Source organism: Aricia agestis, chromosome 5, assembly GCF_905147365.1.
Source record: "Aricia agestis chromosome 5, ilAriAges1.1, whole genome shotgun sequence".
In the NCBI taxonomy this organism is placed as follows: Eukaryota; Metazoa; Arthropoda; class Insecta; order Lepidoptera; family Lycaenidae; genus Aricia; species Aricia agestis.
Genome location: NC_056410.1, coordinates 9679130 through 9694770, shown reverse-complemented (window position 1 = coordinate 9694770; position 15641 = coordinate 9679130). Strand labels below are relative to the sequence as shown.

Sequence of the window (15641 nt, the reverse complement as noted above, 5' to 3'; positions counted from 1 at the left end):
TGAAATATCAAAACTGTTAAATTTTGTATTATCATTATTCATTTCACATGAATATGTGTTACTTTTCACAACGTGGTTATGAATTTATGGGGATATATCGTTACAACTAATCAATGCATCTGATTCTACTTATTCGCTTTCGATTTTTAGAGTAACATCCCTAGAGTTTAAAAAGAAAAAAGGTCAGCTGACGTAACATTGAACCGACGTTCAGTTCTTTAAATCATAATTTGTTTTTTATGTTAAAAATTGTTTATCAGTGAAAATAAATAGTAAAAGAACTCGTATTGGTTATGTTTATAATAAATATGAAATCGTTATTAGAAAAAGTGAATAAATTGTGCAGTAATAACAATGACAAAACATTTATTTTTTTATGGCGTCGTTACAAGGCTACCAGGCTCAATTTAAAACGTAGTGATTATATTCTCTTTGGCTCAATTTTGTTGAACTGTCAAATGTGGCCTATTAAATTGCCCCGGCAATCTGTACCTACCTTCATGAGTTGGCAGCTGTTTTTGGCAGTTTTTTTTTTTCTTTTTGACTTAAGGCATGGCGACTGCCCACATTGTCACTGCGTCGCGCGTCGCTGCCAGTGCGACTCGCAAGTCGCAAATCGCAGTTGCCACTCGGTAGTCGGCACTTCGGCAGCTGAGGTCACCACTCACCAGTTCACCACCACAGAGTACTTTATTATATACTGGAATTCACCACTCACCAATCACCATGCACCAGTCGCGCGGCGCCCGCCACCCGGGTCGCTGCGACAGTAATATATCTGTTCTGTGCGCTGCAATAGTCGTGTTCGTTTCGTTTTTCAATGCACATTGCGCATGCGCAAAGTTAAAAATTAGTGTCAGTGTGAGTGTCATGTCTACAAATATATACTAGTAATCTGTGGTCATGTTCTTAAATCTGACAGAAATTGTTAGTAGGTACCTATTTCACGTATTTTGAAAATAATACACGTTGTTTAGTTCCTTTTCGAACTGTATTTTTTGTGGACTATTTGTCTGTGAAATATCTAATTTGCGCGGGCGCGCCGCGCGGAACGTCTAGTAAATATATATTTTTTTATATATAAAATAAGGAGGCAAACGAGCAAACGGGTCACGGAAAGCAACTTCCGTCGCCCATGGACACTGGCAGCATCAGAAGAGCTGCAGGTGCGTTGCCGACATTTTAAGAGGGAATAGGGTAATAGGGGATGGTACGAAAGGGAAGGAATAGGGGAGGGAAGGGAATAGGGGAGAGTAAGGAAGGGAATAGGGTAGGGGATTGGGCCTCCGGCCAGCGCAAGCGCTGTTTCACGCCGGTTCTCTGTGAGCCCGTGGTATTTCTCCGGTCGAGCCGACCCATTCGTGCCGAAGCATGGCTCTCCCACGTAACAACTTTATGATTTATCCGATCCAGAATGTTAGAAGGTATTATAAGGGCCGTTTACATTCAGCCACTGCCACTGCTCCTCACGCTGCCGGCAATGTTGCCCAGAGGCGAATACTTCTGCGGCAGTAACGACACATTGACACTCAGGTCTCAACCCCCTCTTCTTTACTTGCTGCATCGGGCACAGTAATTTGTATTCTGTGATCGGTCAACAGCAGAGATTTTACCGGTTTTACAATACTTAATAATAAATTAAAGGTATTAGGCAAACATAATAATAGTTAATATAGGGTTACGGACAGCACTCAGCAATAAAAACATTATGATGTAATTTGTAAAGCACTCTAATCACAAATTTATAAAACAAAGAGGCTCTTCAATGTGGAACTATTGAGATCACACTAAAGTACTCAACATTTAATATATTAACTTATCACACATTTCTTAGAAATACGACAGATAGGAAAGATGCATGATATAATTTTCTCATGATTTTGTTATTAGAATTTAGAATATAGAATTAAAGTAAATGAAGGAGCATTGAGAACTCGTCCTATTATACAAACCGAATTTTATTTGAAAATACTAGGAATGCCATAAAGCTGCGTGTGCACTGGATCGGAAGGAGTGTACGCAGCGTACGGATTTGTTGCTTTGTTGTTTGCTGCGTGCACTGGATCGGCATTTCTGCGCCTGAGACCGGAATTTATGCCGATGACGTCATCCGCACTGAACGCGTCATTCGGATTCCGATGAATTCAAGCTCTGACGTGTTTGCGACGACGCGACGGCTATATGTAACACATAAATACGTCTTATTCACGATGAATGACGATATTTTAATTATTTTAGTAGAAAAATATGAAGAACTTTACAATCTAAAACAGCAACATTATGATAATTGATAACCAACTGAGGAGAGACAATATTTGGGATGAAATTTGGCAAATAATGAATTTCGTTTCCTACATTGGATCCGAGATCATTGAGTCAATTATATTGGATAATGTAATATAGACATATGATTCATTACTTCCTTGATCATAGATTTTTGACATTTGCTGAGAGATTGGATACAATACGGTCATAGAAATAGGTGTTGCCAGTTATTTAATATAAAACAGAGTTTTTAATTTCTTGTTCATTAATATGTTTCAAATAATGTAATGTAATTATTTTTCTAATTATATACTTGGATAATCTTGCTGAAATAACAAAAAACAAGCCATATTAAAAATGACGATGTCTTTTGACAAATCGAATTCTCGACTGAGATCTAGTAACCCTGACGTCAATACCTGTCAGCGTTAGCGCTCTCCATTGGCTATTGAAACCACATATGACGTAAAATAGGATCAATGAAATATGATAATGTAATATGCAGATATGATCAAATGATCATATATATTGATCCTATATATGATCATAGAAATGATCCAATATAAATGATAATGTAATACCCCCCCTATGACGGACTAAAAATAACTAAATTGCCGATGCTAAATGCGAATGCAGTGGACACACCCCATCGGCATTTCGTAAATGACGACGCTCCGTACGCCGACCGTCCGATCCAGTGGACGCGCAGCTTAAATAGGACTTCCTGTGGTATGAAATATAATATTAATTAAAAATATATAATATTTTCCAGAAACACCAATAAAATATTTCTCTGCGTCTTCAGACATTTCTTTGTATGAACAATTCTTAGAAGTATAAGGTATTAGTGCCCAAATCCTATATGATATTATTTACAATGGAAATTCATACATATGTATAAGCGCGTAAATTCAGATAGTTCAGAAATTATACTATAAATTCCATAAGATTTCTTTATGGCGTAACATCATAAATGTGTTAAAGTTGCAGAAGCTTCCTTGCTTTCAGTGAGGGCACGAGATTCGTGGATGAAAGCAGCATACGTAACACCCTGTAAACATAAATAAAATTAGGTTTGACCATTTACCTTTTTTTATTGAATTGGAGTTGATGAAGTTATCATCATCGAACAATCATACTATCCAGATTACACCCTCAGTGACTTTCTACCTATTCCAAACAAGGATGAGAAGCAAGGCACTAATGGTCAAGGTTAAAACTAAACTTAATAACTATTAATGCCCATTTTAAGGTGAAGTCTAACAAATATTTTAAGAAGGGTTAGAGAAATTGTGACATACAAGTATATTATTTAAATACTTACCTGTTGTGAAGCAGCTCTAACAAAGCCCTCATTTGCTGAAACTGTTAAAGCTTTCATCCGGTGACCAAAATTAAATATTATTTTAGACCTTAATCTAACATTTCCTCTGACTTTTAAATTCTTTCTTGGATAGTCATCTTTACCTAGAACAAAAGATACAAGTTACATGAAAGTAGTAAAAATTAAGTTTTATTTAAGTAAGGTGGGGTAAGACAATCACACAGGGAAGACTATCAAAGTGTAGATAACTCATTATACGTAGCTTCATTCTCTAGTTTGTCACGCTGGTAGGGTGGTAAACACTCAAAAAGTTGTCGGCTCAAACGCGGATGTCGCTACTTTACGTACAAAAGGTGAAAATGATACTGTGATAGTCTTCCCCGCGTGATTGTCTTACCCCACCTTACATATAGGATAGGATTTATATAATAGATAAGCAATACAGGTACCTCCATGATCATCTGCATATATAGTTAGAACAGCTTTTAACTCGGCTGTGCGTTTCATTTCCATGGGCCCACCTAATGTATTAACAATTTTTTCAAAATCATTCCATGCAGTTTCACAACATATTAATCTTTTCCCTGAAAAAACAAAAAATATATAATTTATTGCTACTCTAATATACAAGTCAAAACAAGCATTTGCAATAGATTTTTAAATAAAAAAATAAATGAAACATAATAATATGAATTTAGCTGCTGCATATTGTTGGTCACAACTCACAACTATATTTAATCTCATGGCGGCACTCCACATGGCTATTTGTATTTGCGTATGTGATGTATTCGCCAAACAATCATCATGTGTAGACGGTATGTTTGACAAATATTGGCCTTATTTGCCTATTTGACAAATATGATCTATACCAAATACACGTATCCGTACCTTTGTCGGTTTTTGACGCACATCAAAGGAGTCAAATAGGCAAGTAAAGAAAATCAAGTAAAAGTTTGGTACTTATTTGACGTCCATGTGTGGAAGGCCATATTTGCCTTTAAATAAAAATAATATAATAAAAATTGTTTTATTTCCAAATAGATTTGTAACAAATGCTTTCAGATCGTTGATACTAATGGTGCCTACCACCAGTTCGGGAACTATCCCAGCGAGAAGAACCGGCGTAAGGGGGGTATTACATTATCATATATATATGATCATTTCTATGATCATATATAGGATCCAATATACAGTGTGTAACAAAAATAAGAGTGATAATACTTTAGGTTGTGTACGTGTTCCTTGTAGAGAGTTCACTGTGAAAGTAGCAGCGCTGAAAGACCAAAATTTTTTTTCACTTTTGTATGGGCAAGGGCCCGAGCGTCACGAATTTCCCCATACATAAATGAAAAAAAATTTTGGTCTTTCTGCGCTGCTACTTTCACAGTGAACTCTCTACAAGGAACACTTACACACCTTAAAGTATTATCACTTATTTTTGTTACACACTGTATATGATCATTGATTGATCTGCGTATTACACTATCATATATCATTGATCCTATTTTACGTCATATGTGGTTTCAATAGCCAATGGAGAGCGCTAACGCTGACAGGTATTGACGTCAGGGTTACTAGATCTCAGAGAATTCGATTTGTCAAAAGACATCGTCATTTTTAATATGGTTTGTTTTTTGTTATTTCAGCAAGATTATCCAAGTATATAATTAGAAAAATAATTACATTACATTATTTGAAACGTATTAACGAACAAGAAATTAAAAACTCTTTTTTATATTAAATAACTGGCAACCCCTTTTTTATGACCGTATTGGATACAATCTCTCAGCAAATGTCAAAAATCTTTGATCAAGGAAGAAATGAATCATATGTCTATATTGCATTATCCAATATCATTGACTCAATGATCTCGGATCCAATATACAGAGTGTGTAACAAAAATAAGTGATAATATTTTAGGGTGTGTACGTGTTCCTTGTTGAGAGTTCACTGTGAAAGCAGCAGCGCTGAAAGACGAAAAATTATTTTCACTTTTGTATGGGCAAGGGCCCGAGCTTCACGAGTTTCCCCATACAAAAGTGAAAAAAATTTTGGTCTTTCAGCGCTGCTGCTTTCACAATGAACTCTCTACATGGAACACGTACACACCCTAAAGTATTATCACTTATTTTTGTTACACCCTGTATATGATAATGTAATACCCCCCTTAGAAACTCGCACGGGGTCCCACTTTTTACCAAAAAAGTGAGAAAAAAATAAATCTTTTTAAAATAAAATTTACAATTATTGTAACTTAAAATTATACAATGTCAACATCCATACATAATTGTAAAAGTCATAATATAATAATGTAGAAGTAGCCTTGCAAGCAGCCATCCTACTCCCAAGATGTGCCATCGTTTATGAAATCACTAGCTGTTGCCCGCGACTTCGTCCGCGTGGACTTCAGCTTATAGCGCGCGATGTCAACAAAATTGGTGTCAAATGCTTTTATAAAAAAACCCTGGTACCCCTTAAATCAATACAGCTGTCCAGTGTACACACAATAAGTATTTCATTTTTTTTATATTAAACTTAATATTTTATGCCAAATTTTAAAGCTTATTTAGCCCCCCAATTACACAACTTTACCCATAAACTATTTATCATTGATAGGTTTAAGGTTACGTCACTGCACAGATAAAGTACTGAGTTATTTAATACCTACCGTAGAATAGATCAACAATCGAAAAAAATCGAAACTTAGATGGAAGATGATACCTCCTCTTATAGAAAGACTTTTGAGCAAGCGTCAGCGCGATGTAGAAGACGCACGGCGCCATCTATTATGAATTTTTGGAACTAACTTAATTTGAACAAATTTTCGCATTTTCACCCCCTTTCAACCCTTTTTTTCAGTAAAAAAGTAGCCTATGTCCTTTCTCAGGCTTTACACTATCTGTATACAAAATTTCATTACAATCGGTTCGGTAGTTTTGGCGTTTGGCGTGAAAGCGAGACTGACAGACAGACAGATAGAGATACTTTCGCATTAAAATATTAGTATAGATTATGTGCACACTGCACAGCTGTTTTTGGGTATTTTGATTAATTAAGGGCCGCGCTACACCGTAATGGCAGCGGCGAGGCGAACACTTTCAGCGCTGCCATTCCGGTGTAGCGCGGCCCTAAGAGAGGTACCAGTTACCAGGGTTTTAAAAAGTTTTTAAATTTGACACACATTTTGTTGACACCGCGCGCTATAAACTAAAGTCCACGCGGACGAAGTCGCGGGCAACAGCTAGTTATGAATAAAAACAATAATATATAATAAAGTAGGTATGATTAATTCTGTTACAATAATGAAGTAAAAAATAAAACGCTATCTGTTTTCATATATTAAAATTAAAATGTTGATTGCATTGATATATTTTCTGGATGGAATACAGGCCAACACGGTACACTCGAACTCCTTTATTTTAGAGCGCCTTCTGTTGTCAACTCTTCATTTTATATGTTCTTTATTTTATGTGTGTGTTTGTAACTGTGATGTGCGCAATAAAGTATATTCATTCATTCATTCATTCATAATGCATGCATTTCTAATATATTATATTAGACATGCAGTAGGAGTTCTATAAGATAAGATAGATTGATTATTATTATACCAAGTGATAATATTATTAAACATATTATTCTAACGTATTAAAAACTATAAACAAAAACATAATAACTAATTATAAGTATGATTAGTTCTATGTTACAATGAAGTAAAAAATAAAACGCCATCTGTTGAATCGTATTAGAACTAAAATGTTCATTGCATCGATATATTTCTGGATTTTTTATAATATTATACATAAAATATATTTAAGACTTTTGAAATATTATTTTAATACACATCCAAGACCCAGGAACATTGAAAACTTTTTGTTCCGCCTGCGGGACTCGAACCCAGGACCCCCGGGATGAGCGCTGGCCACGCGCAATGCGAATTAATTTTCATCCATATTTTCATGGAAATAAGATATTTTCCCACATCAAAATGTAGCCTATGTCCTTTCTCAGACTCTAGAATAACTGTGTACAAAATTTCATTGCAATCGGTTCAGTAGTTTTGGCGTGAAAGCGAGACAGACAGACAGACAGAGATACTTTTGCATTTATAATATTAGTATGGATAAAACATCCTGCATCGATTGATACAAAAAAATCAATACCTTATCGACAAGTTACGTGAAATAATTCATTTTAAAATTTCCATTTATCATACTTACGTAATGTTTGCCGGAAGTGTTACAATACAGTGTAAACTCTATATAACGACACTGAAGGGACCGTGCATTTTATGACGTTATATGGAGTTGTTGTTAAATGGAGAGAAGAAAATCAATACTTTTTCGTCATTATACAGTGATTTTCTTTTACTAACCGTATTTACAGTTTGAAAGTTTATGTAACTATATCTGAGAATATTATGATAACGAATAGATATTAATAATCCATGACTCCTTATTATTATTTAGGGACTAAATTAAAAAAAAAACCTACACGTGCAATCAATTTAAATTCGTAAACAAAAGGACTAATTCTTAGAAAGTTCTGTGTGCATGATGCCGAAAGTCGAATTTATTGCGGGCTAGGATAACAATGCGACAAAAAAACGTACACAGCTGTGCAGTTTTTACTAATTTTAGTAATTTAAAAGGTACTTTTTATTGTTCAATTGTTGTAATGCTGACGTTATTGAGAGTGGGTGTGATGCTATGTAGAGTGTACCATTGTATGGTAGACAAGCTAAACCAACCAAAATCAATTGATTTCGACGCTTTAGAGAGTTTGTCGTTAAATAGAGTGACGTTACATGGAGTTTACACTGTATTTGAGAATTCGTCAGAATTGGGAACTTTGTATCAAAGATAAACAGCTAAAAAACTGCTTATTAATTTCTTTGTGCGACTTGCGATTTTTTAAGCCCAAAAAAAGTGGGTTCACCGGTAATTCTGAGGAAATATTTCAAATTAAAATTTATGAAAATTATCCTTCGAAGGGTGCAACAAGACTTTATATGAACTTGGTCGGGGGCGCTGCTGGTAAAGAAGAACCATAAACCTATAATGCTAAAGACCAACAAAGAGTGCGAGAGAGAAGAAAATCCTTTATGGAATTATAACAAGATGAAAAGAGAGAGGCAGTCTAATGAAAATTGTAACCACTTTTATTTGACAGGTCGTCAAAAGTCGTCAGTCGTTTTTATGCCCTTTCAGTATTTCCAATATATTGTTCAATTTGTTTGTTATTTTTAATAAATATTATTATATTTAAAAATGTTGACTTGTGCTGTAATAGTTTGCAGTGTAAATCATAAGAATAATCCTGAAAAATATACATTTCACAGGTAATTAATCTTCATGTCCTAATTGCTACGATGTGTTTATTTTCGCTCTATTCTGTCTTTAGTTCTCTATTTCAAATAAAATATTATGAATCCTCCCTTTTACTTTCATATTTTGCGTAACTAAAGGTACTATTGTTCTTATATTACACAAATTTTGAAGAAAATTTTTTCAACAATTTTTTTTACATATACGCTAGTGCTTGAATCAAATTTATCGATATGCTTATCGATATTTTACAATAACATAAAACTAAAATTAAAAATCATTTACCCTTTATATTTATCACCTTAAGCCCGGTCGCACATTATCCGAAATTTCATATCAGCAAAATTCGGACGCCCGGCGGAACGCACTCTGTTCATACACTTTGTTGTAGACCCATCATACTAAAAGAATTTCTGACGTGTCAAAATGTATGAGCGGGGCAGGGCGTCCGAATTTTAGTGATCACAAATTCGGATAATGTGCGGCCGGACTAAAAAGGACATATTATCTTATTTTAACTAATAGTATATTATAATATAGCTAATATAATATAACTACTATAATATAGAGTGACTCTAAAACTAGAGGAAGGTTTATATTTATATATCATAATCATTTATTTTACAGATTCCCTCAAGATCCTCTAATAAGAGGAAAATGGCTGAAATTAATTGGGCGTGTTGGTTGGAATCCCAAGAAAAATTCAACAATATGTAGCAAACATTTCATTGAAAATTTTTAAAAAGTAGAATAAATACTATTTTGGTTAAAGGAGCTATCCCAACTTTATTTGTGCCAGTAAGTTTGACATACTGTTGCACTTGTTACTGAAGCAATTATTAAAAATAAGCAATTATAAGCAATTATTGCTTTTTAGTTCATTTAAGATTATACTTAAATGAACTAAAAAGTATTAAATAATCCTTATTCTGTACTCAATCTTCATAATTTTGAAGTCGATACCAGTCCTAAGTATATAAGTTGCAGTTATACCTATTCTGTCAGAGAATTGGCGATTAGGTTAGCTGGTACCGATTGCAAAATAATGAAGATTGAGAACAGAATTAATACTGAGTACAGAATAAGAATTGTCATTACCTTGGAAGTCGGTTTTAATTTTTTGTTTAAAAAATGATAATTTTACTCTTTTTAGCTGTCCTTAAGATTTTCTATACCTACAGTTGGTGTTTTAAAAAATCAAAATCAAAATTGCATTATTTCTAAACAAATCTAAAATAAAATATATTTTCAGAATTCATGGTGCCTACCACCGGTTCGGGAACTAAGCCGACGCGAAGAAACGGCGTAAGAAACTCGTACGGGGCCCACTTTTTACCAAAAAAAGTGAGAAAAAAAATAATCTTTTAAAATAAAATTTACAATGCTGTAACTAAAAATTATACAATGTAAACATAGATAGATACATAATAATTGTAAGTCATGTAGAAGTAGCCTTGCAAGCAGTAATTCAGCATTCCCAAGATGTGCCATCGTTTATGAAATCATTGACCTTATAATAGGCTTTGGCACAAAACGTTCTTTGACTACTTTTTTAAATTTATTAATCGAAAGATTTTGAACGTTTTCTGGGACCATAATATGTTCCCATTTGAATATCAAGGAGTCACCTCGATTTCTCATGGTTTCCATCACCAGACCACCACTTTTGTGAACATGATACCTACTCGGAACAATACAATGTACAACAAAAGAAAAAATTTGAAAATCGGTTCATAAACGGCGGAGTAATCGTTGAACATAAGTACATAAAAAATATATCCGCAGCCGAACGTCTAGACTCCTCCTGTTTGGAAGTCGGTTAAAAATAATTATAATAAAAAATATTATGATATTTTATGATATGTATTTAATTTAAGAATAAAATATAATATACTATGTGTGTTGTTTACTTTCAACGTTTACTTTCAATGTAAGGACTGATTTACCAGATAGATTTTACCTGAGTAATAAATAAGTAACTTTATAATGTGTTATGTGTATATTATTTACCCCTATAAGAACCTCATGTCATAACATATCCGACGATTGAAAAATCATTCCAAAAGAAAATGTGTATCTACTTTTCAATCGTCACCTTTTTTTGCCAATTAAAATGTATGATACCTAATTTGAAATACAAATCTGTCAAAGTTGCATATTATTTATTTCTTATAGAAACTCAGGTAAAATAACTCGAACGGACTATACTATCGATAGCAAAATATTATACTATCGATAGTAAAATATACATCACTAGCACACGCACAGATCGAAAATGGTCACGCATTTTCGGGTTGTCAGGTGGTCTTTACGACAGTATATATTAAGTCTATGAGAAGAACTGTCAAATATGTCGTTTTTGTATGTGCCAGCGTTAGTTCCTTTTTTCGCCACCTGCATTTAAAGCTTTGTCGAGTTTTCTTGGCCGCCATTTGCGGTAGTCAAATTACAACAAAATTTTGTTCAATAATAATTAAATATCGAATAGTTCTTTAAAAATCTATTATAAAAAATCATTTTAATTGATAATAAGTGTCTGGGTGTCCAATTGTTTACATATTTAGTACTTTCATAATTTAAATGGATGTAGTACGGAATTTGACCTTATATACATCCTTAAATCAAAACACCCAAAAACAGCTGTGCAGTGTGCACATAACTTATTTCATTTTTTAAAATTAAACTTTATATATGCCAAATTTTAAAGTATATTAATTAGCCCCCCAGTTACACAACTTTACCCATAAACTATATTTTATCATTGATTGGTTTAAGGTTACGTGATACGTCACTGCATAGATAAAGTACTGAGTTATTTAATAACGTAAAAGAAATAACAATCGAAAATCTCGTGCAACTTACAAGATGATACCACCTCTTACAGAAAGAAGTTTGAGTAAGCGTCAGCGCGATGTAGGAGACGGCACGGCGCCATCTATTATTAATTTTTGGAACTAACTTAATTTGAACAAATTTACGCATTTTCACCCCCTTACAACTCTTTTTTCCAGTTAAAAAGTAGCCTATGTCCTTTCTCAGGCTTTAGACTATCTGTGTACAAAATTTCATTACAATCGGTTCGGTAGTTTTAGCGTGAAAGCGAGACAGACAGACAGACAGAGATACTTTCGCATTTAAAATATTAGTTTAGATTGACCTTATAATAGGCTTTGGCACACAAACGTTCTTTGACTGCTTTTTTAAATTTATTAATCGAAAGATTTTGAATGTTTTCTGAGATTTTATTGTACAGGCGTATTCATTGACCTTTAAACGATTTACTAACTTTACTAAGTCTGATCATCGGCAAATCCAGCTTGTGCTTATTTCTGGTGTTCCTACAGTGAATGTCACTTTTAGCTTTAAAGGGGTACGAAGATTTTGGCCGACCTACTCTCGCTAAATGTGTTTTTTCGCGTTCACGAATATTTTTTTCAAAAATGGATACCTAACATCAATACAAACAAAAAATAATCTTAGACAAAACCACGTAAAGAGTCAGATTTCGAAGATATGAGCTGCTAAAGTTTTATCAATTTAAGATATTGCAACTTTGGCAGCTCAAATCTTCGAAATGTGACACTTTACGCGGTTTTGTCCAAGATTATTTTTTGTTTGTATTGATATTAGCTATCCATTTTTGAAAAAAAATATTCGTGAACACGAAAAAACACATTTAGCGGACAGTAGGTCGGCCAGGCTCCATACAAAAATCTTCATACCCCTTTACTTATATTTTTTCTAACATATATTACATATTACATATATTACATTTATTTGCTTGTTTGTGTATACGTCAATAATTTTGCCAAATACAACAAATAGCCAATAGCAAATACAAATAGCCATGTGAAGTGCCTCCATTATATATAAAATTCTTGTGTCACAATGTTAGTTACAGTACTCCTCAGAAACGGCTTTACTGATTTTTACCAAATTTTATATGCATACTCAGTACGTCTGAGAATCGGCTTCTGGCTACTTTTTATATTGATAAGTGCATTTGTTGAATAAATAATAGTAAATTATTACAACTCGAGACGGCGACCATTGCTTGTGCGATGGGATAGCGATGGACGTTGCCAAGGTGACAATATACTTATTTACTATTTAGTCACTTTAATAAAATAATATGGGTGAAATACTATAAATGCCAAACAATGTTTGCGGGGACAGCTAGTAGTAAATAAAATAACCTTTAAATAACTCCTGCAGAACAGGTTTCACTGGTCTCTGAGCTTCCCAATGTGATTGTTGTGTTAGTACATCTTGTTTAAATACATAGTAGCAATGTCCATTAGTCATGTTGCTCACGTAGGCCATCATAGTAGTCACGTCTAGGTTTAGGGTGTCAATACCCACATGCTCCTCAACATTGTTTGCAATAATTTCTGACTCTTCTAATCTACAAACAATTTGCATAGTTCAGCTAATTCCTAACTTAAGATATTTCTCTTAATCAATCTTACTCTCAACAATTAAAATGTTTGGATTAAAAAGAATATTAATTTTTTTTTTTTTTCTGTTATGAACTTATGAGAGTAAAGGAATAGAGAGTGCTCTTGTGTACTGCGCACACACTTGGACACTATAAAATTACACCTGCATAGCTGGCCTGGTGTGGGAGCTATTATTATTATTCTTTATATTTATACACTAAATTAATGACAATATCTTCCAAAACTGAGTTTTGTATTATTGTTTAATTTGTCATTATTTTTACCTTATTCCAATGTCTAGTTCCTCGTCTGAATCATCATAATCATCACTGTTACTACCACTTTCTTCATGTTGTTTCGAGTCAGGTAATACGTCTCCATAAACAATAACCCCCTTCGCCTTTAACTTGTTTGCTAGTGTCTCTTCTATTCCACTAACAAATTCAAATACTACCTGAAGAGAGTGTATTAATGCTTAATTACAAAATACGTACAGTGACAGTCTATAGAAAACTGACTTCTATAGACTGTCACTGTACGTATTTTGCCTTTACTTTTATTTGGAAAAGTATCGATATCATTATTTTTTTATTATTCAGTGACATCTCTAGTAAAATCCGCCATTTTTAGTTTACAAATTTTGAAGTCTTCTTCTTTCATGGTCATTTTGTGTCCATATAGCTTCTTATGTCGATGGTATTTACATATAAACCCGGGCCCGGTTTAGATCAGTAAAATATCTGAATATGAAATATCTTCTTCTGCTTTATATTAATAAGATTCCTCAACAGTACATAATTTTAACTTACCATTGGTGACTGATACATACATGGATATAATTTAGCACACTCTATATAATCATTAGCTTGGTCTAATATTGTTCTAGCTCCGTAAGATGATTTACCAGAACTCAGTGCCGACAATGACTTTGGATTTCGAGCAATTACTAAAAATAATTTCAAAACATAATAATTAAACAGTTTTTAAATCAAATAATATTAAAAGGTTTCATTACAAAGAGTATACCTATAGTAAAATATTAAATTTTACAATTATGTTTTAATAAAATTACTGAGTTATTTTACCTTTGGTCCAAACTCTCCCTCCATTGCTGACTATATCTATTGTTAATTTATTTTCATCATTTATATGAAATACTTTACATACTGCTACGATATCATTTCTAGTTGCACAATCAACCATTGCTCCCAAATGCCTGAGGTTTGAACATGAAAGCTGTTCAATTTTCACATTTTTAGATTTTTGTAACTAGAACAAAGGAAGTTTAATTTAAGTTTATAACTAAGCATCTGTTAGCAGATGTACTAGGTAAGTTTATGTAACAAATTAAACAACTTTATAAAGCCATTATCAATAAAGTAATAAACATGAACAATATGTTAAAAGGAATGTGAAAAAAGAATGGTTAAAAAATTTGATCAGCCATTGGTCACAGTTTATTATATTTATAAATATGTATTGTTTTTTTTTATTTCATGAAAATATTAAAATATCGTCATCCAATAATCTTTTTGATGAGTAAAGAAGAGCTTTGATGTAATGTTTATGTTATTGTTTACTTACTCTCTTTAAGAATTCAATTTCTTGTAGGATTTTTCTTTGCAATTTTAATACTCCATCTAAATGTTTAATGTCCTTCAGTCTCGTAACAAGGTTTTTACCGCATTCAATCTTTTCCTCTAGCAATAATGTTAGCTCTTCTTGGGTGCTCATAGCTTTGAACTTTAAATGTTAAAAAGCCAGTATGTACATGTAAGCCAGGTGCCTGCTGTAGTTCAGTACGGAATTTATTTTAAACTTTTACTAGATATTTTAGGGACATTTGAAAGAAATCTTTTGTGTTTTTCTTTTGTTGTCCAAACGTTCCCAATTTCTCAAACACAGTTTTTTTTTTCATATAATGGCACTTCGGCTATAACCATGGCCAGTGTCGAGTATAATATTATGGCGGGAAAACAATATTCTAACTTTTTTTCTATATTATCGTCAGGTCAGTCAGGTCTAAAATCTAGTCAAAGTCTAATGTTATGTGTATATTATTTACTCCTATAAGAACCTCATGTCATAACATATCCGACGATTGAAAAATCAATCCAAAAGAAAATGTGTATCTACTTTTCAATCGTCACCAAAATTTATGATACATAATTTGAAATACAAATATGTCAAAGTTGCATATTATTTATTTCTTATAGAAACTCAGGTAAAATAACTCGAACGGACTATACTATCGATAGCAAAATACTATACTATCGATAGTAAAATATA

At 33.2% G+C, this 15641-nt stretch overlaps 1 protein-coding gene across 1 annotated transcript; it reads right to left on the bottom strand.

Annotated features, from left to right (window-relative positions):
- Positions 1-3022: 3022 nt before the first annotated feature.
- LOC121727472 (UPF0415 protein C7orf25 homolog) lies at positions 3023-15235 on the bottom strand. The gene is made up of 8 exons (XM_042115349.1): positions 14937-15235; positions 14438-14621; positions 14162-14298; positions 13637-13806; positions 13110-13318; positions 4039-4173; positions 3590-3732; positions 3023-3316 (listed from the first exon to the last, which is right to left on the bottom strand). Exons 1-8 carry the CDS (start codon positions 15084-15086, stop codon positions 3233-3235), a joined length of 1212 nt encoding a protein of 403 aa, XP_041971283.1. The 5' UTR covers positions 15087-15235; the 3' UTR covers positions 3023-3232.
- Between the last annotated feature and the right edge of the window lie 406 nt (positions 15236-15641).

Excerpts from the sequence above, each read along its gene's own strand:
- LOC121727472 (XM_042115349.1), bottom strand. The coding sequence starts at position 15,086 with ATGAGCACCCAAGAAGAGCTAACATTATTGCTAGAGGAAAAGATTGAA. Across the intron at positions 13,319-13,636 it reads GAACTAGACATTGGAATAAG|ATTAGAAGAGTCAGAAATTA; the intron begins GTAAAAATAATG and ends AATTGTTTGTAG. Across the intron at positions 3,317-3,589 it reads TTAGAGCTGCTTCACAACAG|GGTGTTACGTATGCTGCTTT; the intron begins GTAAGTATTTAA and ends TTATGTTTACAG.